Raw genomic sequence first — 27147 nt, 5'->3', positions numbered from 1 at the left:
ACCCAAATTTAAGTAAAATCGCAAACTTTAAAACAAAAATTGCTATGCCTATATTACAGATGCCTCATAGTCAGGCGTATCATGAACAACTCTGATCACATGATGATCACAGGATAATGTAATTATCTATTCATTTCTTGACAACTATTACTGGCAACGGGAATTTTTTCATATTCCATACAAATTATTTATTTCTGTTAAATATTCTAATACTTAATAAATTCAAAGAACAGTAGTTCTCAAAGTATGCAGCGTTAATTATAGCCAATTAGCAAGTAATATAAAACAAAGTTATCGCAGGGAAAGTAAGACTATTTTTTTTTCGCATTAAATAGTTGAAATTGCCTTACATTTCTCAGGCTACTTTTACGCTATTGCCTTTCCGTTAATCGTATTTCCATTCTAGTGACCACTTAGAATTTCTTGGCTTTCATAATTTATTTTAAGGAAAGTGTTAAGAATAATGCGGAATGCAATTGTGAGGGAAACGTGGAACAAAAAGCTGGTCATTGCAATGTCACCAGTGCACTTCCTCCCCCGTCTTGGAGAATGTCAATATATATAAAAGCGAAAAACTTTGGTCAATCAAACACAGATCACCAGCAACAATCACTGCGAACACAGCTCAGCTGCAAGTGAAGATGGCATTCCTTAAGGTAAGAAAGGGTTTAAATAGCTTGTAAGTAATTTAAACTTGTCATTTTTATACTGAAGACTAATCTACTGACGTTTCTTGCTTCGTTTGAACCTGAAAATCAACTATATCGGAAACCTGTCTAAGGCTGTAACATGAATAACAACACGTATAAAACTGATGTAACTGAGAAGAAATAAATAGTCTATTATTTCATATCTCTATTTATACTGATTTATAAAATAAAAATTCATCCTCTAAGATTGTCATACAATGACTTTCTAGGCAAAGGCTTAGATATGGGTGTCTAGGAACCATGTAAAGAACCTGTGGACTCTTAAAAATTCGTATATTGTAAAAAGCCTAAACAATTTACCACACTCAAACAAAAATATTCCTTAGATAACCCAATTTTTTTTAAACCAATATTTATAGTCTGAGACTAAAGGCTGGTTCACAATAAACCGGGAACGGAAACGGCAACGAGAACGAGAACGGAAATATTGTTAAAATAAATGTATTTAAATGTGAGGATTGACAATGAACTATTGTGAACGTTCACATTTAAATACATTTATTTTAACATTATTTCCGTTCTCGTTCTCGTTGCCGTTTCCGTTCCCAGTTTATTGTGAACCGGCCTTAACTCCTCCGGATCGCTATACCTAGTGTGTATTCGAACAAACCTGACTTTCCCTCCTCTGTTTAGTAGACTGCTTTCCATCAATCAGTGCAGATGGAGTCATTAATGAATTTAAGAAAATGTGTCGCTTCCAGATGCATCTTTTATTATAACAATTCTTTTATAGCCTAGCTAAATAATTGTTAAAAAGTCTGACGTTCTTGTTTTGTAGATATAGGCCTATTTTACTTCTCTTAATATTAATTCTTATTCGACCATATTATAATACGCAAATTACATGTGACGTCACTGTACCATAATAGCACATATTAAAGTACTGCTATTCATTAGTTGGAATAACATAATGAATAGCAGTACAGTAGTATAAGATTATCGGAATTTACCTTCGGACTTTTATATGCAAATATATTATTTTTAGTGGCTATCAATATTTAAAATCGCCAGACACTTTACATCTGGGGACTTTTTGTTATAGTTTAAGCCTTTTTTGGAGTGGTTTAATATTTGTTTTATATTTGAGAAAAGTTTATTTATATTGACCTCGTTAAAGTGATCTATCTTTAATGTTTTTAGTCTGACAACGTTTTTAATTTGTGTTGTCTTTTAATGCTTATGTGTATTTAAAAGTTATTAGTTACTGACTTTAATTCAAGGGCGCAAATAACCGTCATTAGTTTGAGTTGGGTTCAAATAAATACATACTTTAAATATTCAGTACTAGTTAAATCCCAGTTGATTAAAATTTTAAATGTATATTTCTTTTTATATATCATTATATTTCGCACCGACATGAGGTCGTCGATCAGTCAGACAGGCTAGCTGTTTGTAACGATCCCCACAGTAGGTTTTCACCTGACGACGAAGAGAGATCCACTCTACGGAACGTTGTGCTACAATTTTGAAAATTTGCAATGGAAAAAGTCCAAAGAGCTCAACCACTGACCAATTCAAGGTTGCTCTCCCCCCCCCCTTCATTCAGATCAAAACTTTAAAGCACAATTCAAATAATTCGCAAGAGCGAATGATATTAAATGCTACTTTTACTGTTATTAGCACCTGAGTTAAACAGTGTATTTGTAAAATTTACAGTATTACGATTCTGTTTACTCGATTAGATCATTTTACTGTGTTAACGAAAATATAACGTGTCTTCTTGAAAGGGCAGAATTCTTCTAGATTACATTTTTACTTTACTGTTAAGAGATAATGGATATAACCTGCACTGCGGAGTGTCATCTATACCAAGTAAAATCCAAGTGACTTAACATTTAATGTAAGCAAATCTCAACGCAGTTCATTCTTATGGATAACAATCAGGAACACACCTAACAATAATCATTCTACTGTTTATTAACTCTACAGTGTGTTAATTAAGTATGGAATAATGCTAATAACTATTTATATATTCATTTTATGAAAAAATACCAAAACCAAAAGTTGTTGGAGATATCTAACTAAAACTTATGACTGTGGTCTCACAAAAATATTGATTTATATACAGGATGTGGCAAAAAACAACACTTTTTTAAATGGCACCCTATAATAAATTTTACATATTTGAAATCTCCATTCAATTTTTACATAGAAATAGAAGTTTGACTTTGCATAAATTATGAATACTCCATTTAAATGTTATGGTTCTCTACAAGGCTTTGATAATGTAACACAAAATAAATGTGTGTATGCATATGGAGTAGGTCATGAAACAAACAAAGCAATAACATAACTGTTTCAGAGAATGTTTAAAATTATGGTTCTTTCAAACACTTCGATATGTAACACAAAATAAATGTGTGTATTCATAATGGAGTAGGCCATGAAACAAACAAAACTATAACATAAATGAACAATGACTCCTTTTCATTCCTGAGCTTGAAAGAACCATAATTTTAAACATTCTCTGGAACAGTTATGTTACTGTTTTGTTTGTTTCATGGCCTACTCTATATGAATGCACACATTTAGTGTTACATATCAAAGCATTTGAAAGAACCATTTATTTATTTATTTATTTATTTATTCTGGTCTAGTTAAGGCCATCAGGCCTTCTCTTCCACAACACCAGGAATACAAATACAATAATAGAAATAAACAGAAAAAAATAACATTTAGAAGAGAATATTCATCGTTTATGCTGAGTCAAGTTTTTATTTGTATGTAAAATGGAATGGAGATTTGAAATATGTAGTTTTTAATATAGGATGTCATTTTAAAAAAACATGTTTTGCCACATCCTGTACATGAATCAATATTTCTGTGAGACCAGAGCCAAACGTTTTAGTTAGATATCTCCAACAACTTTTGTTTTTTGTATTTTTCCATAAAATGAATATATAAAGAGTTATTAGCAATATTCCATACTTAATTAACACACTGTTTGTAGAGTTACGGCCATGACGCCTTCTTTTCCACACCATCAGAAATATTATGTAGTCTACGTGTATAAAAATTTGAAATCAGCAGTGGAGAAACTAATCAATAACACTGAATTACACGAAAAGTTACATATAAAATAAAAACAATTAAAATGACTATATCACAGAAGAAAAAAATTATACAAAAAGAAGAAAACTAAAATAAAAATAACACAAAATAACACAAAACAGAAAACGTTTTATAGCTGGTTCCAAATTAAAGTAGTAGAATTCAAATGGCTTTGTAAACAGTGACGTATAACGATATAACTCCTTCCTGCTAATTATGACGCAAAATCCATGACGTCATTCTACGATTCACAAATACAAAATCTGCTTAATGAGTCACAAAAATCATATAATTCTAAGACCTATCACAATCTCAGTAATGTAACTGAGGGTCGCTACCTCTCAAATGGGGAAATGTACCGCTCCCAGTTTTAGCTCGATATGTAAGGAAAAATTCTTTAGTCACGTCGCCAGAAATGGTTAGTCAGAACCCATAAAGTGAAAGGAGTCGAAATCGCATAGAGGAAACGGTCCACGTTTAGGTGATCCCTGTGCAAAGTGGTTGTGGGTGTGGTAGTGAAATAAACATTCCCATTCCCCGCTACCTTACATCGGTTTCCGCCCGATTGCAGCTTCCCTGTTTAGTATATTACGAAATAAGTCTGTCTTGTTTTATAAGGAAAGTTGAATTTCCTATCACCTAGCAATAATTTCGATTCTATATAATCTCTCTGAATATTTCTTTATTTAATTGTGAATACTTGACTTTACGCCATTCACCCAAACTCCTCCATTTAGGAGTTAGGCATGGTAATGAGAGAATTTTTGCAGACATAACTCGATAACTGTGAAAGAAAATTGAATTTAAGAGACACTACGACTGAATTTTTGGTCAAAAATCGTAAATATAACTTAAATATTTTTGTCTTTTACATAAATAATTAACTTATAATTTCGTTTAACATTCCGTCCTATATTTAGCTCCCGTCTACTACTTTCAAAGACCTGGCGACCATTTTAAAAATTGCTTTTTCTCAAAACTACGTTTCTTGGTCAGTAATAAAGTTCCTAGCGACTTCCATTTGCGCTGATTTACATGAGACTTTGTAACAATGCTCGGTATATTGCAACACACAAAGCTGTGCATACAATCAGTTCTTTACTGAAAACTTTTCATGACAGGAATTTTTAACTACTAAAAATTAAAGAAAATTATCAATAAAAAATTATGCTTTGTAAGAAAATTTTTATTTCACCTGAAACAATGCTCAAATTTAAAAATCCATGCGCAGTTTTTTTTATCATGAAATGTAAGTCCTTCACAGAGGAGTTTTAAAAGGAAAACAATTCTGAAGCCGTCAGGAATGTTTTGAATTTAAGCATAATTCAATAGCTTTAAAGTAGGGTAAAGTAGCCTAATTCCGTGATACACCTAATTCCGTGATACTTCATTAAAATGGAATGTCAGTCAAAACTTTGTCGTTCGACCATAGCGACAGACATCTATCTTGAAAGAGTGCATCTTTCGCCTACTTTTGAGACATCGGTGAACTTCCTAGCAAGATACCCAATCCCATGACATTCAGTGAAAAAAACCTATCACGAAATTAGGGGTATCACAGAATTAGGCAACTTTACCCTACGTAAAAATTAATATCTAAGAAACTAAAGAATGAAATTTGATGAAATTTGGTACTGTTATTTAAACGTAGAGACACTACAAACACGCCGAATTTGAAAAAAAATCAAAACCCTTAAAAGTTTCAAAACTCAGCCCCAGTGTCCCCTTATATGTATGATCAACACAGTTGACTCAAAAGTAAATATTATAGACCAGTATGCCTAACAACATCATACGGTGCTTATATTTTTGTTCAGTCAGCAGTCTGAAGACACCAATAAGGCATCACTCATGAGGGAACTAAACCAGGAGATAATTGTGTAGGTTGGCCAGTTTCTTTGCCACTCCATTGCATATATCGCTGACCAGTAACGTACGGTATTTAACTAATCAGACTTGAGATGTATGCAACAATTTTAGTGTTCTTCCTCTGACACACATTACAGTGAGATGCACCATCTCGCAGAGTCGTTTAGAGGGCGGATGTCTGTGGTTGTATTTATGTTATCTGAGTGTGTATTGTGGTATTTTGATAGAGTACGCAGCTGAAAATTTGGAAATTTATATTTTAAGCAGCTTCAGTAATTATCATTGGTCAACAGTGATTTTGTTAAATGTACAATTTCTACTGTTTCTTATGTAATGTTATTTGCTGATTCCAAAAATGAAGTCAGAATTTTTCTACCAGCCACCATGTTTTTGTAATTTTAGAAAAATTGGTTTATTTTTATTGCTATACAGTCCTTAACATGATAATAGAAACAAAATGATCTAAATATTTCATAGGGGAGAGTCGGGTAGTATCGGACATCGGGTAATATCGGACAGTGCGTTTCTTTCATCTATCACCATATGGTAGCACCTGAATGACATGGTTACGTTTCTCTATGCGACATCACAGAAACGTAACCATGTCAATCAGGTACTATCATCGTGTGGTAGATGAAAGAAACTCTCTGTCCGATATTACCCGATGTCCGATACTACCTGACTCTCCCCTACGTTTGTGGTTAATTAACTTTGAAAGCACGTAGGTGAATTTTACTACACTTGTTAAAATAGCTTACGAGTGTTATTTTGATTGCAAAATAGATGAGGACAGGAATTGGGCCTCTGAAATCTTTTGTGTTCCATGTAATTATATTAACTGGTTGGCTAAAAGAATCCCGTCATATACCTTTTCCAGTTTCAATGATATGCCCGGAACCTAAGGATCTTTCTAGGAATCACAGATTAGAAGATTACAGAGAACTTGTCAGCGAGCTGATTCAGAACTATAACGTGATGGGGTGTCATGTATCTCTCAAAATAACTTCTTGGATTCTCATCTATATTTTCTTTCCTCAAAACGTTCGGGTAGTGAGCGACGAACATGGGGAGCGTTTTAATCAGTATTTTTCTGAAATGGCAAGGCGCTATCAGGAAAAATGGAGCCCAAATATTATCCAGAATACTGCTGGACACTCAAAAGAGAGGTTTCTCAAACGAAGTATAGCTTAAAATCTATTTCACAAACATTTTAAGTAAATAAATATGATTTTAGGTAAAATGTTACAAGGTATCAATACTAGAAAAGTATGAAGTACATTTCATACAATTACTCAAAAACCTTGGGTGATACAAAAGTTTTGAAAACAGATCTGAAATCAGCACGAAAAATGCTATAAGAATGTTTTGTTAACAAAAAATAAGTTCAATTTTGTTGACCAATGTTATTTGCAATAGACACTCATTAATTTTAATAATAATACTTCTATAAGAAACGTTATTGCCTGATAACAGATGTATCAGTCAGAAACTCAAACAGAGGTGTGGTGCTTATAGTGATATAAAGTACGAGGATGTTACAATTTTATTCCTAGATATCATAAACGTTTACAAGAGTATCAAATTATATATGACTAGTGGCTTGTGCAGCAAATACTGCTGCAAACTAAGTTCGTTAGACGTTCAAATAAAAAATTTTCAGATTTATTTTCAATGAAGAATAATTGTCTTTTTGATAGTTATGTGCTTCCATATACATAATAATGAAACATACTCCCTCTGAATGGATTTTTTTAGCCAAATACTTTTTCTTGAACCTATCCAACTTCAGTTTTTGAGTTTCAACGCGAAAACGCAAGTATCAATGTCAGGACGATACCAGTAGTTATTTCAGGTCATTGTGGATTGTAGGCAAAAGTTAAAAAAATGTCAGGTCTGCTAAGCTTTCGAACAATAGCATTTTCGTATAGCTGCTACATGTAGAACTTGAAATGTAGAGCGTAAAATCATTTTATTCTACTAAGAGATCTTGCTGAAATGATCTGGAGAATACAAAATTTTCTAGGCTTCTTATTTTATCGGTAAGTAATACCTTTTGATCTTTCCTTAGGAACTGTAATTTTTGGGCTCTCTCGAGCCAATACTGAAGACAATGACACATATCAATATCTACACTACACCGCCATTAAGTATATGAAAAAGACCCAACCCCACTGGGTTAATAAGTATAAAAATATTTGATTTTTAATAACAATATTATTATCTTACTTAAGTTTTGTAGTTACATATAGCAGCCACTCAGTAAATTATAGAAATGAAGGTCTAAATTAAGATATTCTCTACATTTACTTACATAACCACAAAACGTTTCACTTTCATGTCATCAATATAGCATCAATATTATGTACAATTAATGAAAAATAGATACATCATGATATTAACTATAATAATATTTAATTTCTAATGGTAATAATGTCATCAAACCACCTCAAGTTTCGTAGATTTGAATATCCAATACACAGCTGTACTCAGAAAATTATACACCGCAAAATCAGTTTTTAATAACAAATTGAATTGAGCTCTAAATATGTCAGCAATCCTGCAGATCATGGCCTTCGTGTAATAGCCTATTCTTTATTGTAGTGTGTGTTTTGTTCTGAAATTCAATCAAGTCGGCTGTGATTCAATAAAATTAGTTCTCAAAACTGACAACACATGGATTTTGGAAAATAGGAAAATTATGTAGGAAAATTGACGTTTCACTGAAAACTACTACTTTTCCGAAAAACTTTGGATACCAGGCATGAAAATGAGGGGTCACTCATTAAAATCCGTTCAGCCGTTTTCCCGTAATTTTCATTACCAGTTCAAATTTTATATATATATATACATACATACATAGATTTTAAATTGAGATTAATATTATGAAACAGAAATCCAAACTAAACAAATATACTTACGATAATGGATCTGTTTTCCTAACTGTCCTTTCTTTACAAATAAATGGAACAGAAATATAACAGAGCTTTCAAATCTTCGAGTTACGTAATAATCATGGTTGAAATTGTGAGCAGAACGACAAATTACGTAATTCACGCATGCATACGAATTTTGTGCCTTATTACTTTCACCTTTCACTGTTTGGGGACCTCCTGCGGTTCGGCGTTTGCGAGAGAGATTGTAAATTTGTGCCTTCTGGCAACAAATCTCATAAAATGCGTCCTTTGTCGCCATATACGAACAAGAAGTTTCACTAATCTAATTTTAATATTAGATTTCTCGCACGATAAAATATCAATCAAACAAACTCAGTAACAACATGAGATTAAGGCCGTGACATATAATTTTAAAACGTAGAAAGGCACAAATAAATATTGTCAAAGAACAATTGAAATTACATAAGAGTTTCCACGGTTTTTCCTTTCTCATCGCAAATTATTTTAACACTGTTAACGTAAAATCATTAGAATTTTTACACAATGCCTTGTTTTATGTCTTTGGACAGATTGAGAGATCATTAATATTTTCTTAAATTAAACAAAATTTAAATGCTTGAAAAAATACTTTAATTTTGTTAGATATAATAGACTGATCTTCAAAGAATTCAGCCGGCTTTGGTGAGTGCCTAAATATTGCTTTTTTGGACCATAATAAAAAAAATATTCGGTCAAGGTTTCTGAACAAACTGACATATACATATTATATATTGTCAGTGGTGGGTAACTTTGATACATAAAAAATGCATCCTGTTACCTAGTATTATTGGTACGAAAATCACAAATTTTCGTTATGTGAAAGATGTTTTCAAAATAATTTTCCGTAGAGGTCTTGCTTCTTTTAATTTTGTAGCTGAAACACCATTTCATAATTTGGCTGCATTGTTATAACAGTAAGAAAATAATCCTGAATATGCACCTGGTTGACTTTCAGAATGGTTACAATAGAAAACGGTACGTTTCAACAAAGGGCTACTGTTTTCTTTAACATTTATCCGATTCTCTCTGGATCTATCTAAGGCAGAGAGGTGAAATTGCCACCGTTTGTCTATCATATTATAGAAATTATGTAGTCAGTGAAATTAATTACCTAAATATGAAACATCAATTACACATAATGTATAAGTTTACTCATTCCTCTCAGAAATAATTCCTGAATTAAAATAATTGCAACATTTCTGTTATTTCACTAGAGTAAATATTAATAGGTATAAAATATTATCTATATTACTGTCACAAGAGGTCTAAGAGGTCTGAAATTTCTGGGAAATCTCAGATCTCGAGTGATATTAATTAGCACTATTTCATGAATAAAATAAAAATGTAAATAATATATCCCTAAAATTCGCTCACAAAAATGTTAATAATTGTATATTTATGAATACTTAACCTATTCAGACATTGCGAAGTTGAAATAGATGAATATCGATTACTGCAATAAAGAAATTGGATGTTATTCAGTAATGCCAATTGAGAAATGCGAAATACAGATTTATCAAATTTAATTACATGCACTGCGCTTTTCTCTTGTTATTATAACAGAAATTAATTTTCAATATCTGCTTTAATTTAAACTTTTTACAATGTAATTACAAAATAATAACCTGATTAATACATTAATTAAATGAACTATTGTTATGAAAGAGTGTCATTTTCTTTAGATAGAATGGACATGGAATTAGAAGATGAATATGTAGATGTGGAAGTAGAATTTCACACTTTATATAGTACAATGGATTCATAGTCATCGATTTACGGGGAAATTGTTGGTGATACTGAGTAAACAAAAGAACGACCATGTGATAAATTGACAGTGATAAATCGAGCTGCAAAAATTATCGCGATGTATGACTATGGTTGGTTGGAATTCAAAATTTAATTGCACTTCATTGATCGAAAATGGAATGACGTCATATGAACGAAATAGTCACAGGTAATATCACAACAGGTTGTTATCTAGTAATGAATTTATACAAATCGGATGAAAACCTCGCGTGATATTTAATGACAATTCGTGAATAGAATAATAAGTAAATAATAAAGTGAATATATATATATATATATATATATATATATATATACTGTATATAACTATAATAAGACATACTATATATTTACTTGTATCGTATTTCATTCGCATTCATAATGAAAGACTGAAAATATTGATCTATAAATACGACTAGAGTCATCTGGTGTTAAATACTTAAATACTGATGACTGACTGAAACAACAGAATAATGAAATTATTCCTTTTTCTAATAATGAGAATTGGATTTTAAGAGATGAAAATATTTAATTATATGTAAAAATATGGAAGTGGCATTATGTAATAGTAAATTTATTAGCTGTATTTAATGCCGAAGAAATTGATGTTGATCGATTATTTATGAGTTCATTGATAAACAAAATTATGTTGTAGTGTTTTTCAGTGATCTGTGGAAACAATTGCGAAACATCAGCGACAAAAAAGTAACATTATGACATCGAAAATATTGCAGTGATAGATGGCTCTGATTGGTTGTATTTTAACACATTCTAATACTCGATTGTTGAATTTATAATTATACAGTTGATGTGACCCCAACTTCAAATTACATTTACTTCATCAGAGATACTGCTAATCTATTTATAACTGTCTATATCATTATCTATTTGTCCTCTTTGGGTTACGGTGAACGGGCTGGAGACTGCCCTCGCACGTAGGCCGATTATGTGGGCCCATTGTAGGCCTACCACCCGCAATGGAATGATGTAAATACATAAGACCCCCTGCAGTATATATTTCTCTGCGGGCCGCCCCCGAGCTCCCTTCAGTATGAAGAATCTTTGTTACCTTTCCATATAGGCATCACAGCGGTCTCTCAATTCCCGGTTCCACAAGCTACCACGAGCTCCAGGGGAGAGTCCGCGGTACATAGCACTACCACCAGTAACTAATGACCACATACCACGGGGTTCAGGAAAAGAAAAGGAGAAGATGATGAAAGAGGAGAAGCGTAATTACAGGTTCAACGACGAAAGTTACCCAGTAATTCTACTTCAATTGGTTGATGGAACTTTTCTCAAGCAGGATTTAAACCGAGGCTAGCTAGTTTGACAGTAAGACATGCTAACCTTTACTTCACAGCGGTGACCTATATAATTATAGTTTGTACTTAAGCATAGTTCTAAATTACATACCTTGTAAAATGGAATATAATTTTACAGCGTACAGGTACTAATATGCAATGAGAATAAAATAAAAAAAACATTTAGATTAACATTTAAATGTCAAATAATTATCTGGATTATATTTCCTTTTAAAACTCGAGTATGTCAAATTTCTGTGTTATGAAGAATGTAAGAAATTATTCAAATAATTAATAATCACTATCATCATTATCACCATCGCCAGTACCACCATTAACCACCATATATTACGCCACGTGGTGCAAAAAGTCATTCCCAATTCGCTTGAAACATTTGTATAAATTCTGAAACTTTTCAGGCCTTCAGAATTTTTCTCATCTTTTTCAGTGATCAAAGTCAGTAAAAAAGAAGAGTTTTTTTCGTGAATTTTCTTAATTTTTTTTTAAGTCGTCTTCTTCATGATTTATCCATACTTCATTTCGGTATACAGATATCGGTCTTAATAATTCATGTCTCCACAGATAATAAGGGGCCAATGCCGACCAGTCGAATACTAGCCTCATGTCCATACGCCTAAGCAGAGGTACACGATCATCCAAGCAGTAGTGGGGTAACGTGTGGTCTGAATAATGATGCTTCCAGTCCGCTTAAGAGACCAGATTTTGCTACACATTTTAGATCCGTAAATTCACCAAGATACTAGATGGGTAACGGTCCCATAACTGGCCAATATTGGTGAGAAATTTTCTTCCAACATGAAGACTAGAATCAGCGCACAATCCGTACCACTAGCCTTATACCACGCAGCTACGGCGCGGGACTCATATTGGACTTGCTGTACCGTAAATGCTACACCTTGTTGAACTAGCGACTTGAAAATCTGAAAATTTATTCGCCATAGCTCAAAATAATTCTTATGGCATTCTTTCTCCATTCTCAAGTAAGGAATTGAATTGTAATTAACCGAAATACTCTGAAATAATACTTTTAATCACTTAAGGGACACTAGGACTAAATATTTGGCCAAAATCGTAAAATTAAATAAATGTATATTTTTTACATAAATAATTATTTTATACATTTCTTTAACACACTCTCCTATATTTTAGATCCCACCTACTACTTTTAAAGATCTGGCGACCATTTTTAAAATCCCAAGCTGAGCTTTTCTTAAACCTACCACACCCACTAAAAATGAAGTTTTATCAAAACTATGTTTTTGGTCAATAATAAAGTTCCTACCGGTTTCCATTTGCTCCGATTTACATGAAAGTTTGTAAGAATAGCTCAGCACAAAGCTGTGCATGGAATCAGCTCTTTACTGAAAACTTTTCATGTTATGAATTTTTAACTTAAAAAAATTAAAGAAAATTATGAAGCAGAAATTACGATTTGTAAGAAAATGTTTATTTCATGAACCAATTCTCAAATTTAAAAATCCATTCTCAGTTCTCTTTATCATGAAATGTAAGTCCTTCAAAAAAGCAAAAACTATTCTGAAGTCATCAGGGATGTTTCGAATTTACGCATAATTTAATACCATTAAAATAAGTGAAAATTAATATATAAGGAACTAATGAATGAAGTTTGATGGAATTTGGCACTGTTACTAAAATGTACAGACAGAAAAAAACCCGCCGAATTTGAAATAAATTAACCAAAAGTTTTAAAAGTTACAAAACTATGTCCCAGTATCCCTTAAAATAAATTGTGAAGGAAAAATTGTATTAACCCTTAAATTGGCAAAACTTCATTTCTCACACTAGTTTATTATACCGTGTCGGACTGTAAAGAAAACAACTATCGCAATGTCCATATTTTATATGTTGTACAATATTATAGTATTGTGAAATTTAATTTTCCTACCAATTTTTTTTCTATTGTTCTATTAAAATTATAGCATACTAGTGGCTTGTGCAGCAAATGCTGCTGCAAACTAAGTTCATTAGACGTTCAAATAAACATTTTTCAGATTTATTTTCAATGAAGAATAGTTGATATTTATTTGCTTCCATAATAATGAAACATACTCCCTCTGAGTGAATTTTTTTAGGCCAAATACTTTTTCTTGAACCTATCCAACTTTAGTTTTTGAGTTTCAACGCGAAAATGCAAGTATCAATGTCAGGACGATAGTAGTAGCTATTTCAGGTCATTGTGTATTGTAGGCAAAAGTTAAAAAAAAATGTCAGGTTTGCTAAGCTTTCGAACAATAGCATTTTCGTATAGCTGCTGCATGTAGAACTTGAAATGTAGAGCATAAAATCATTTTATCCTACTAAGAGATCTTGCTGAAATGATCTGGAGAATACAAAATTTTCTAGGCCTCTTATTTTATCAGTAAGTAATACCTTTTTATCTTTCCTTAGGAACTGTAATTTTTGCGCTCTCTCGAGCCAATACTGAACACAATGACACATATCAATATCTACACTACACCGCCATTAAGTATATGAAAAAGACCCAACCCCACTGGGTTAATAAGTATAAAAATATTTGATTTTTAATAACAATATTATTATCTTACTTAAATTTTGTAGTTATATATATAGCAGTCATTCAGTAAATTACAGAAATGAAGATCTAAATTAAGATATTCTCTACATTTACTTACATAACCTCAAAACGTTTCACTTTCATGTCATCAATATAGTATCAATATTATGTACAATTAATGAAAAATAGATGCATCATGATATTAACTATAATAATATTTAATTTATAATGGTAATAATGTCATCAAACCACCTCAGGTTTCGTAGATTTGAATATCCAATACACAGCTGTACTCAGAAAATTATACACTGCAGAATCAGTTTTTAATAACAAATTGAATTGAGCTCCTTATATGTCGGAAATCCTGCAGGTCATGGCCTTCGTTGTTTATTATAGTGTGTTTTGTTCTGAAATTCAATCATATCGGCCGTGTTTCAATAAAATTAGTTCTCAAAACTGACAACAGATGGATTTTGGAAAATAGGAAAATTATGTATGAAAATTGACATTTCACTGAAAACTACTACTTTTCCGAAAAACTTTGAATGCCAGGCATGCAAATGAGGGGTCACTCATTAAAATCTGTTCAGCCGTTTTCCCGTAATTTCCATTACCAGTTCAAATTATATATATAGATAGCCTATTAACCTGTTGTATCGTATAGGATACATTGTCAATTTAAGGGTTAAGAACTGGATTAATATTTTATTTTTCTTGCAACGTATATAACATTCGTTTTAATAGACCGACCCCCTCTTGTTCGCACTAAAGCCAGATATCACGTCAGCAATTAGTTTCAATGGGTGATTGTATGAATTGTGTTATGAGAGTTATTAAATGATTATCAATTTAGAAAGTACGTGCACGCTACACAACAAGTAAGAGTGGAACTGTTAGTTAAGTGCCCTGACTTGTTGGAGACGTTGTCCAGCATGCCCTCCAGTCAGAGGGGCTTTTTTCTGAACAACAATTTACTGCTGAAATATAGGTGAAATCCATTTCCACTGGGCCTATTATCTCAGGTACGAATTACTTTCCCTTAACTCCATTCATAAACCTGCCGTCTTTTGTTATTTTTGTCGTGACTGAAATTCGCAGCTGGCATTCAGTCGATCTTAATGTTGATATAATTAATACTGGGTACTTAAAATTATAATAAGAGGGTTATGTATACAATATTAACTTCTAAGACTCGAGACCTATTTATTATTAAGTTATGTAAAGGAATGCTAACAAAAATAAATGCAGTTTTTTTTTTTTAATTTAAGCTTATTACCAGGCTTCGAAACTTTGGACCCGATACAATAAGTTTACTATGCATGCACTATAGGTTGTTGACTTGCTGCAGGTAGGTAGAGATGTGTTGAGGTAACAACGTTGCTATTTAGAGCGAAGTACGGTAGTATGGGGAAACACACACATGTACATTCTGAAAGGAAATATACATTACACAATGACAATTTCAAAAGAATGTGAAAAGCATTTATTCTCCTGTCTTTTATAAGCATTTGTGTTTAATTATACACATTGTTAATGGTGGAAATAAGCATGTAGCAATTTTAATTTTTTCATTTATCCTATTGGTCGTCTCTAGGAAGTGCAGTTACAGTACCGAATTGCAATGTACCTACTACAAAATACATTTTCAGTGTCTCAAACGTAAATCTTTTTCAGTTATCTGCCAAGTAGAAAGCTGCGCTCTACGTCGCATCACGTGATAGGAGCAAAACGAAAAAACCTAACATCATTGCAGTCTCTAAGACACAGTCCTTTATTCTCGGGTGACTCTACGCTCACTAATTTACTGTTTATGTTACACAATGTTCCATATCCGTTATTTTTACGTAAAATTGATTTCCACTTCTGTTTTACACGTTCAGTAACCGGTGTATTTGGTGTCTCATTAATTCTCTGCGTCATTTTCTAAATTAATTTGAGGGCTTCCGGCATCTCTTGCTCTGACTTTTCTAACCGTGTAATAGTTTCAGACACAGTTTGAAAATAGGTTTGTATGAAAACCAAATTATTCGTCAGAACCTTAAAATTCAGAGCGTTTTTCTTTGCATATTTATTGGCATTCATTCTACAGTACCCCAACCACTGTACGCTTTACCACTATACTCAGTACGCCGTTATGCGGATTTCCCACTGAACTGCTCTATTGGGTCCGAAGTCTCGAAGCCTGCTTATTACAGACACAGACGAAAGTCTACAAGGTAACGGGACGATGAGGTTCCCCATCTTGAAAGACAATTAACATTAATGAAGTGAAGTCCATGGATGCTAGACTTGCGTGCTTGCTGTTTTTGTCCTGAAAGAAAACTCACTGATAGCTTATGGCAGGTATGCTCAAAATTGTAAAGGCTCCGATTACACGGATGATGCTGCACTGCATAACACACACTGTGTACGGACTGGGCTCCGCAACGCCAGTGACATCGCTCTCACTGTCTTACAAATACGGATGATAAACTGAATTTTAAAAAGGAAATATTCAGTTATTACATTATTTATTATATTTTGTATAGTTATGATACTATTATATCATAGATAATGTTATTTTCATATTCCACATTCAACATGTGCAGGCCTATTCTTTTCTGCAAGTAACCGGAAATCTCTTTCCAACGAATTTACTGCATTGCACAAACGATTCTCATCTGTTAATCGGGATCTATGTTTGAATTTTTGGATTTAGCAACCTCCATTCTCGAAAATAATTGTTTGCTCACATAGGCTACTGTATTTGTAGTGACAGCGAATAAGCTCACCTTGGGATATTGCGTTTTGTTCATTTTTTAATACTTCTATGCTTGGCAAGTCATATTCTCCGCATTTAGTTCTGAATTCTACGTGACTCTGGAATTCAATTAACTCGTCCTAGAACTGCACTCTCACGGATTGTACTAAATTTATATGAAAGTATTAACAAAACGATTAATATCACTTTCCATACGTCTAAAATCATTAAATCTATGTTCTGTGAATTCACATTTGAGCTGTCCCAGTACAGAGATGTAATTAACTATATTTTGTTTAGGCGCCATAGATTTCTTTACAAGTTCACCATCCGTGAACAGTTTTTAGTGCCTTAGCTAATTACCAACATACTACACAACTTGCTCCTAAACATAGACTCTGAATTGTTGGTCTCTCTTCAGTGTTTGGCCTATCATGAAATGCTTTCAATTCTTGAAACTGTAGTGCACGTTGCATCCCTGAAAAATTATTTTATATCGTAACATGTATTTCTGCTGGAATAAAATCACCACAATAACAATAATTGTAATAATAATAATAATAATAATAATAATAATAATAATAATAATAATAATAGTAATAATAATTGTAATAATAATAATAATAATAATAATAATAATAATAATAATAATAATAATAATATTGATATATGAATACATATTACAGAAAACAGCTTCCCTGTCATTTCGGCATGTTCTGGATGGCAGAGCGCATAATGTTTTATGTTGCTCAGTAGTATTCCTGACAATACCTTACAACATAGTAAACACTTTACGTTTACACAACAAAAATAGTCTTCCTCCCACACTGTACGGAATGATCGTTTACTTACAGAAGGTTTTGACTGTGTCATTGTCCCGCACTGTTCGTGCGTTTACTAAGTACTTGAATTGCCTTCCGCAGCCATCCGTCGAGCTTCGAACGAGGAACAGCACGCTCTACATTCGAAGGTTGTGAGTAATCGGGAGTCAGAGAATGAGCATACCTGGCCTATGGGGATCAAACAGGCGAGCTTCCGATTTGCAAAAGCTTACGATGAAGCTCTGTGCAAGTCCCATAGGAGCAAGTACTTGGAGACTAATTATAACTCAAAAGTATTGACAGAAATGTTCGTAATAATAAAAGAAGAGGAATTATTAAGATCAGATACGGGCCACAAGCAGATGTTGACTGGATTTCAGTGAGAGATATCAAACAGCTTTTCAATCAATGATTATTAGAGGAGAAAAATTAGCTTCGGCGCCGGGGATCGAACCAGGGTCTTTGGTTCTACGTACCAAGTGCTCTAACTACTGAGCTACGCCGAAGTTTAATCCACAACACCGGATCGAATCTCTCTCCTTTAGTGTTTTTCCTCTTGTGACCTGACTCCAAGTTCGACATATATATAATGTTGACATATATTAAGTCAATTGCCATTACACAAGGAGCGCACTCAATTGAGTGACTTGGTGGCCGGGATTCCACAGTAGGCCTAATATGCACTGTTACTTACTTACTTACAAATGGCTTTTAAGGAACCCGGAGGTTCATTGCCGCTCTCACATAAGCCCGCCATCGGTCCCTATCCTGAGCAAGATTAATTCGGTCTCTATCATCACATCCCACCTCCCTCAAATCCATTCTAATATTATCCTCCCATCTACGTCTCGGCCTCCCCAAAGGTCTTTTTCCCTCCGGCCTCCCAACTAACACTCTATATGCATTTCTGGATTCGCCCATACATGCTACATAGCCTGCCCATCTCAAACGTCTGGATTTAATGTTCCTAATTATGTCAGATGAAGAATACAATGCGTGCAGTTCTGTGTTGTGTAACTTTCTCCATTCTCCTGTAACTTCATCCCTCTTAGCCCCAAATATTTTCCTAAGAACCTTATTCTCAAACACCCTTAATCTCTGTTCCTCTCTCAGAGTGAGAGTCCAAGTTGCACAACCATACAGAACAACCGGTAATATAACTGTTTTATAAATTCTAACTTTCAGATTTTTTGAGAGCAGACTAAATGACAAAAGCTTCTGAACCGAATAACAACAGGCATTTCCCATATTTATTTTGCCTTTAATTTCCTCCCGAGTGTCATTTATATTTGTTACTGTTGCTCCAAGATATTTGAATTTTTCCACCTCTTCGAAGGATAAATCTCCAATTTTTTTATTTCCATTTCGTGCAATATTCTGGTCACAAGACATAATCATTTACTTTGTCTTTTCGGTATTTACTTCCAATATGCACTGTTAGGGAAAGAATCTACGTAAAGATTAATTTTTGGTCATAATAAATTAATCTTTAAGTAGCTTTTCAATCAGTTAAGATTTGCTACTAAGAAGGGGCTGGTAATCGGATTCGGAAAATTCTTAGACATTTTACTGGAAAAGACTTCATTATTTTTTCTCAGATTTATAAGCTTTTTGACACAATAATCCCTTTCGCTTTCTGTGTAAAAAACCTTGAAGTTTACTTCGATGCGCATTTAAACTGGAACAACATGTAACTCGTATTATCAAAGAAGTGCTTTTCATATTACATTCCTTAAATAGCATTCGAACCTGCTGTCACTAAAAATAATACTAGTGGAAACACTAGTAATATCTCACTTTGATTATTGTAATCTTCTAGAGATTGACTTCAATGTCAACCAGTCGCAAAGATTACGAAGTGTTCATATTTCTTGTGTTCGCTTCGTCTGCGATGTCTGCTGACCACATTACCCTATCTTTTAAAACTCTAAAGTGGCTACGGTTAAATAAGAGTAGAAATTTTCATTCCTTTGTTCTCCTTTTCCAAGTCCTTCACACTTCTACATCTACGTAACCTGCCTCCCGATTCAGTTACCTATCATCGTATCACATTCTCTACACACGCACGCAAAATAGTCGCATACTAGCCATATCAACATGTAAGACATCATCGTATTCATCATCATACACAATCTCGCTATCGCGATTGTGGAATACCCTACCCAGTGACATCAGATATTGTCGTAATTTAACAGTATTCAAAAACAAGCTTATTAAGCATCTTATTACTGCGCAGAATGCAATGCAGTAAACTGAATATTCTAACTTATTGCAAATGTTTCGAAATTGTTACTGTTTTGTTTCTCTTGATATGTGTGCAGTCAGTTACTTATTTCTAGATGTTTTGTCATTTTCTTAATCACTAATATATACGTTCTTAATTAAATTCAGTGGCATTTGACTGGAGTCATTGGCCGTACAATGGCTATTGAAACCAGAATGAAAGATGGAAAACAAAATAAAGCGAACAATGTACAAAGTGAAACTACGAAGAAGGGATGTCAGCACTGCTGCATTCTTTCTCTGGCCTCCCAGTATCTATCCACAAAGCTCAGTGCTGCTCATCGGAGTGACTACTACCGCGGAGGAATCGGAGATTACTAATAAAGCTCTTCACCGGTGATCTCCGGTACTACCGTAGGTGGAACAGGGGACTACGGAGGGACGCGGTGGTTCGGAGCGAAGCGACAGTTAGCTCAAGGACGACCGGCGCGTACGGACTGACGGTAGTTTTGAGTGGAATAAAATGGCACCAAATCGGATATCCGTCGCATGAAAATTCTTTAATTTAGTTGAAGGTAATAATAAAGTCGTACTCTGTAAACTTTGTGGGCGAATTTACTTTAAGGGTGGTGGAACTTCGAATTTGTTAGGCTATTTGAAGCGATCGCACAATCGCGAAATTGATGAAATCAATTACGCAAAACATTTGATACGATTTCTTTTGAAATTGTTTTAGTGCTATTGTTCCCAAAGGCCCACAGTACAGGAAAATGTCTTGAAATTTCTCTAAAACGTAACTTTCGAGGCAATAAAAAACATATTTAAAAGACGACTTGAGTTATATTTTGCTGTTTAGACAACTTGAGTTATATTTTACTGTTTGGATTAAAATATTGAGTTTCTGAATGAAACTAAAGAAACAAGTGGTAGGCCTAATAATATAATTACAATTATCCTTAAGTTGATATCCGCTTATATTTTTATTACAGAGAAAGAGTGGCGCGTTTTAGAAGAGGCAGTTCAAATACTGACACCCTTTAACACAATAATCACAATCCTGTCCGGTAAAGAATCTGAATATATTATGTTGGACAGTAAACTTTAACCCATTGATAGCCCACGTTTCTTTTGTTACATTCTAAAGCTCCCTTAGTATATTTTACGTTAAACTAAACCGATTAGAATAATAATTGACAAACACTGTTTGTGATTAAACGAGAGTTTCTAGGAGAACTACAGTATAAACGTTTACATTAGCTACTGAATAGCTTTACTTCTGGTTTAATTTTGCAGTTAGATTGAATGTTATTAAGTTGATCAATGACATAAAACTAATACGCCTTCCCACATATACTATGAATTTCAAAACTAGAAAAAAATCTGTCAGCTAATGTAGAACTTCAAGCAAAACAAGAAAAAAAAAAGCCGAAGAAAAAGAGAGATTAACATAAAAGAAAGAATAAACAACAAATTACAACTTATTTTAAAAGACACGCGGACGTCAGCGGACTCGAATCACTACCTGATCCGATTAAAGGAATGCTCAGCGGAAAGTGTATGTCTGCGCCACAGCACATATACAACCTGCGCGGCATCAATCGGAGGTAACCGGAGGTCTCCGATTGAAAGCGCGCAAACAACCGCTCCGGAGACAACCTAATCATGAGAGCACTAACAAAGCTGACAGATGAAAGCGCTGGACAAGTCTTAATGTGACTTCACTAATATATTACGCAGTCAATATATTGCATTAGTACTTTTTGTGGACATTGTGATCTTATCTTTCTACTTGCATTGTTTTGTTCTCCACTTCTTTGCATGTTTGCATTATTTAGTGCTTTCTGTATTTGTAATTTTATTTCTTTTTTACTTCTCTCTGCATTTGTTTTTGTATATGTCTATTTGTATTGTGGTGGTGTGGTAGACAAGCTCTGACGGCCTTAACTCCACCAGATTGAATGAATGAATGAATGAATTAATTAATGGACTCTGCCTTTTCGTATCGAAACAGTTTCGTGATATAAACTGTTCCAACTGTTCCAAAGAGTGTTACACTGCTCCAGTGATAACTTGAACGTTCCACATGGTTCCAACAGATAAACAGTTCAGTTTCTAAACAGTTTTCCTCTTCTTTGTTGTTTGCAAAGGCCACGTGTAGCGCTATCATTGACCTCCAATCGAAAGTAGATAATATAATATCCATGTTCCACACGGCCTTCGTGCAACAGTAGCCTATGTAGGATCGCGCAATTTAATTGTACGAAATTCCCTAATAAATCTCCTAATTATTAGCTGTACGTTGATGGAGAATATGTTCATAGTGCCCTGACATAGTGTTAATTATTAATATACCGCGAAAAATATCATCGGCTGATGTCATCGTTATTAAACTCTCCTAGGGTTATATGCGTTATTTTACTAAAATCGATTTATTTTGAATTGTAGTTATTTACTGTACCCTTAATACTAACCTACGAAAACTATCTTTCGTTGTCATAATACACTGAACAGGTAATTTAAAGACGATTCAAGGGCCTTGAAACATGTTCCCGAAGCAGATGAGAGGTTCAAAGAGTTGGAATAGTTGGCACTGATGTTGTAAACCAAAGACGTTCTAGTTATACAGGGACATCATTTTATTTTTACTTCAATTTTTATTGTACCTGAATTTTTGAATGTACTTCACTCCCACCCCTTCTACTAATGATGTTCCAACTCCACACAGAACCAAGACCGCAGATAGTAAGCAGTACTGAGTTACTGAGTATAGTACGTTCCAGAAATATGTTCGCGTTTTCCAGTGACGAAAGACCTTTCAATATTGAATCATATTTTCGCACAGGTACTGTCCGTTTGTCTACGTCGCATCCCGATTTCTCCCACCTGCTTCTGCTCGTCCCTCTGTAATAGCTGGGCTGTCTTAGTTCTTTTCTGAAAACATTAATTTCTGTTTGGAATTGGACCTTTACGTAATATTATACAGCTGTTTAATTTACCTTAAATAAAATGGCCTCGTTAAGTAATTAACTGTCACGTGATTTCCCCCTTTTCTACAATCCTGCGGCATAACCACTTGGACGGACAGTAGATAGCATGTCTGAGTAATTTTATATTTTCGGGTCCGGCAGAAGTGAAGATTGAAGTTACAGTACGTAGAGTAGGTACAGAAGTATTTCAACATGAGTTACTAGTACGAAGGACGAAACTGGCAATTGGAATTAGATGCAGTAGTCTATAGTGCGATAATATGCACAAAAGAACTGAAGCCTGTATCGAAATGAACGGCCACCATTTTCAAACTTGTGTTTAAATATTCATATTATGATTATTTTTCAATTTAACTTCTTTCTCTATATTGTACGCTAATGTGCTGTAGACAGTATAATATACACTGCATAATGAGTACGTTCGCATGGATAACTCAGTTCGTGAGTAAAAACACTTATTCTTAATACAGTATTGTACTTTGATTAAACAAAAACCTAATGAAAATTATGAAACTCAAAATTGCGATATTTCCTAGTTTACGTAAATGGATGAACTACTTTTCTTCCTTCCTATACCTAGTAGAGTGATTTGTTTGTGTTTTACGCCAGTATCATCGAACTCCAGTCGTGGAAGGGGATAGCAAACTGTTTCCGGTTCTCTAAAGGTATAGACAGGTTAATATTAAAAATGTTAGTAAAAATAAAATGATGTCCCTGTATAAACATATTCTTATGAAACTGTTATCTTTGAAACTGTTATTTTGGAACAGTTTCGTTCGTGAAACAGTTACAGTCGAAAGTGCTAAGTGGCTATATGCGAAATGACATTAAGACAGCCTTATGCTAGAAATGTGACTAGCAACAGCATGATGATGAGCTGGGCTGTACTACAGTTCCTGATTTATTTCAGGTCGCGGTAGTCCTCGCCACGCTGGTAGCAATCTCCCTTGCCCAGCACCATCATCATGAAATCGCTATTCCTATTGAGATTCCAGTAGAGCAGCATCATCATCACGAGGTCGAGGTTGAAGAACATCACCATGTAAGTCAGGGTTATAATATACAGTGAATTTCCAAGATGATATAGATTGTTCTTACTCTGAAGTTAGTCTTAAAACTGAGTTATTCAAAAATGCACAATGGTGTTATGCATTCCTCAAGGTGTCTAGTAGAACTGACAGGTTTTCAGAATGCAAATAAGGGACAGTTGCAACATTTAACTCGAGGAAAATACGAAGAACGTCTAAGAGAGAGAACGAGAAATCTGTGAGCGCAATCTCAGAGCATACAATCACGTTATGCACAGTACCTTATAAGGACAAAAATATCTTATGCAAATCTAATCTTTCAGGTGAAGCTTCCTGTAAAGCAGATTTGAATAATTTCAAGGGAAAAATTATTCCGGGGCCGAGTATCGATCCCGGGACCTCTGATTGAACGTATACCCGGCCCCGGAACAATTTTTCCCTTGAAATTATTCAAATCTGCTTTACAGGAAGCTTCACCTGAAAGATTAGATTTGCATAATATATACGTCACTGTGTACGTTAACAGAAAACCACAATTCCAAGTCACACAGAGTTTGTGTGCACTCGATGTGGGACTCTGGCGTTTCGTCAGCCCACGAAAGTTGTGTGGATATAAAGGGAAAAGTTGAGACGGTGTCGGGTGGAGTTCCCGGTTAGCTCAGTTGGGAGAGCGCTGGTACGTTCAACCAGAGGTTCCGGGATCGATACCCGGCCCCGGAACAATTTTTCCCTTGAAAATATTAAAAAATATCTTAGCCTTGCATCATTGGAAATCTTATATTAGCAACCATTAGTTTATTTTCATAATACAATTTAGAAGAGAGATTAATGAGGTAACTGCAAATGTTTTGTTTATATAAAATAGTAAATAATGCTATATATATTTCTAAATGAAACATGTTCTCTATTTTTCATGCGAAGGAAAAACACTGTTTGCTTTGAAACATTTTTCACCTCTCCACACATACAACATACATTTCAACAACAATTAATTAATATTTATACTTCCTCAACTAGGTGATGTTGCCAAACACAAGGAATGTTAAATTGTAACATTTAAGTTGTGACATTGAAACGCCTCACAAGAAGATGGTTTACATAAGTTTAAATTTACAGTAGGAAATGATTTACAATTTTAAGATCATGAAAATTTGCAGTGAAGTAAAAAGACAAAAATTTTCTTTAAATAAAATTAAAATAAAATGAAAAATTGAAATTGTAGTTTGAATTGAAGTAATGTCGCCGTAAAATCTACAGAGAAACCTTCAAAGCTAGCACAGAAATTTCCATTTTGGTGTCCCATATGAATTTCGTACGGGACAAGTTTTTGAAGCCTCATATACGGGACATCCCCTACAATACGTGATACCTGGCAACCTTAGTGTCTAGTGACATTTCTGTCTACGATAGAAAATTAGTATAAAATAAGATACTCGACAGACCTATGAGAAACTCTGAAGGGCAGATAATCATAAATAGGCTTTTGTAATTCAGCTACCTACAAGCTGGAATGAAGTTGCTTGATTCGAAGTATATGTGACGTCACAGAACAGATATACAAAATAGTTATGCACGCTCTGCCTTTCGCTATAATAAGTCGAAGCCGGGACGCAGTCATAGTGAGTAGTCTTATCGATCATTGCTCTTACTAGTCGTATTATTTAAATAACTACATCTTTGTGGCTGATTAAAGGTTCATTGCAGAGGTAAAATGCCTTAGGTAAGACGCTCAAGCGTGTAATATTGCAAGGCACAGTTGCGGATATTTGAACTAATATTTTCATTGTCAATATAGATAACATTGCATATATACATTGTGTAAAATATACCTAAAAGTGACAAAAACAGTGCACTGAAAGACACTATAATTATATCAAAAGGAACGAAATTGTGTCGAACATAGGCCTAATCCAAAGGGACCAGTACCATCAAAATCTGAATATTATTACGATATTAATTCCACTTTCAGCGTGGATTTGTGTAGCCCAACATGATGTTCAGTGCCAATATCCCAATTAATAAATTAAATAATCTACACTTGTGGGGATTTCTAGAAAAATATGTAGTAAATTAGTGGGTTTTCAGTGATGAGCGAAATATGCAATATCCTAATAAAACATGAAAACATATCAGACAATAGAAATTCTTGTACTAAATCATGCACCAATAACGTCATGTGTTATTGAAAGAATTTCTTGCAATATAAAATCATTTCAAGTGACATCCGCATGTGTTCAAGTTCCGTAACTTACGAATGCACGTTATTATTCACTGTAAAGATCACAATGAAAATGAACATCACGGCTCAAGCATGTGTTTACTAGTAGGCCTACAGTTTCAGAATGCCGGGAGTTGACTCTACTCCACGAACACGAAGCGAAGATCTGTTTGTTTATATCCTTATCCGTTGCATTACCTGTATTCGGCGTACTGTAATATATATACCCAATGTGTCTTTAACTTCAGTCTTTAGGTAGCTGGAATACGAAGCCTACTCATAAACATATTATCACATATTGTATGAAATTGTTAATACATTCAATTAGCTATAGTTTAGTATTTTCAAAAAGTAAAATGTTCACACGGAAAATGATTTACTGGTGAATTATATGCTTCTAGTCTCACCCTAAGTACGAGTTCAAGTACGGAGTTAAGGACGAACACACCCACGACATCAAGGAACAGCATGAGAAGCGTGACGGCCACAAGGTGACAGGATACTACAAGCTGGTTGAGCCTGACCACACTACCCGCATCGTCCATTACACCGCCGACAAACACTCCGGATTCCACGCCAAGGTTGAGAGGGTCGGCCACGCGGTTCACCCTATCCACAAACACCATTAAGTGCTAAGGGTTAAACCTACTTCATTTATATCTTACTGTCATTTCCCTCTTGTTAGACATAACCATTCCATTATGATGCATCCGTACTCTTCTCCATATTCTGAGACTGCACTCCTTCACAAACTTCTCGTTATATTCATGTACAGTATTTATTGTCATAATACAGCTTAGGCCTACAATAGACTATAATATTACTGTATAATTATTAATGAAAAATATAGTAATTACACTACATTTCCGGAATCTATAGAGTAAGTCGACGCATTTGAGTGGAGCCTCTGACAAGTGAATG

At 34.1% G+C, this 27147-nt stretch overlaps 1 protein-coding gene across 1 annotated transcript; it reads left to right on the top strand.

Annotated features, from left to right (window-relative positions):
- Positions 1 to 522: 522 nt before the first annotated feature.
- On the top strand, positions 523 to 27147 carry LOC138716192 (cuticle protein 19-like). Its single transcript, XM_069849030.1, has 3 exons — positions 523 to 656; positions 23891 to 24022; positions 26628 to 27147. Exons 1-3 carry the CDS (start codon positions 642 to 644, stop codon positions 26853 to 26855), a joined length of 375 nt encoding a protein of 124 aa, XP_069705131.1. The 5' UTR covers positions 523 to 641; the 3' UTR covers positions 26856 to 27147.

Source organism: Periplaneta americana, chromosome 16, assembly GCF_040183065.1.
Source record: "Periplaneta americana isolate PAMFEO1 chromosome 16, P.americana_PAMFEO1_priV1, whole genome shotgun sequence".
Taxonomy (NCBI): domain Eukaryota; kingdom Metazoa; phylum Arthropoda; class Insecta; order Blattodea; family Blattidae; genus Periplaneta; species Periplaneta americana.
Note: the sequence above shows the minus strand (reverse complement) of the source record. Positions and strands in the feature narration are given on the sequence as shown.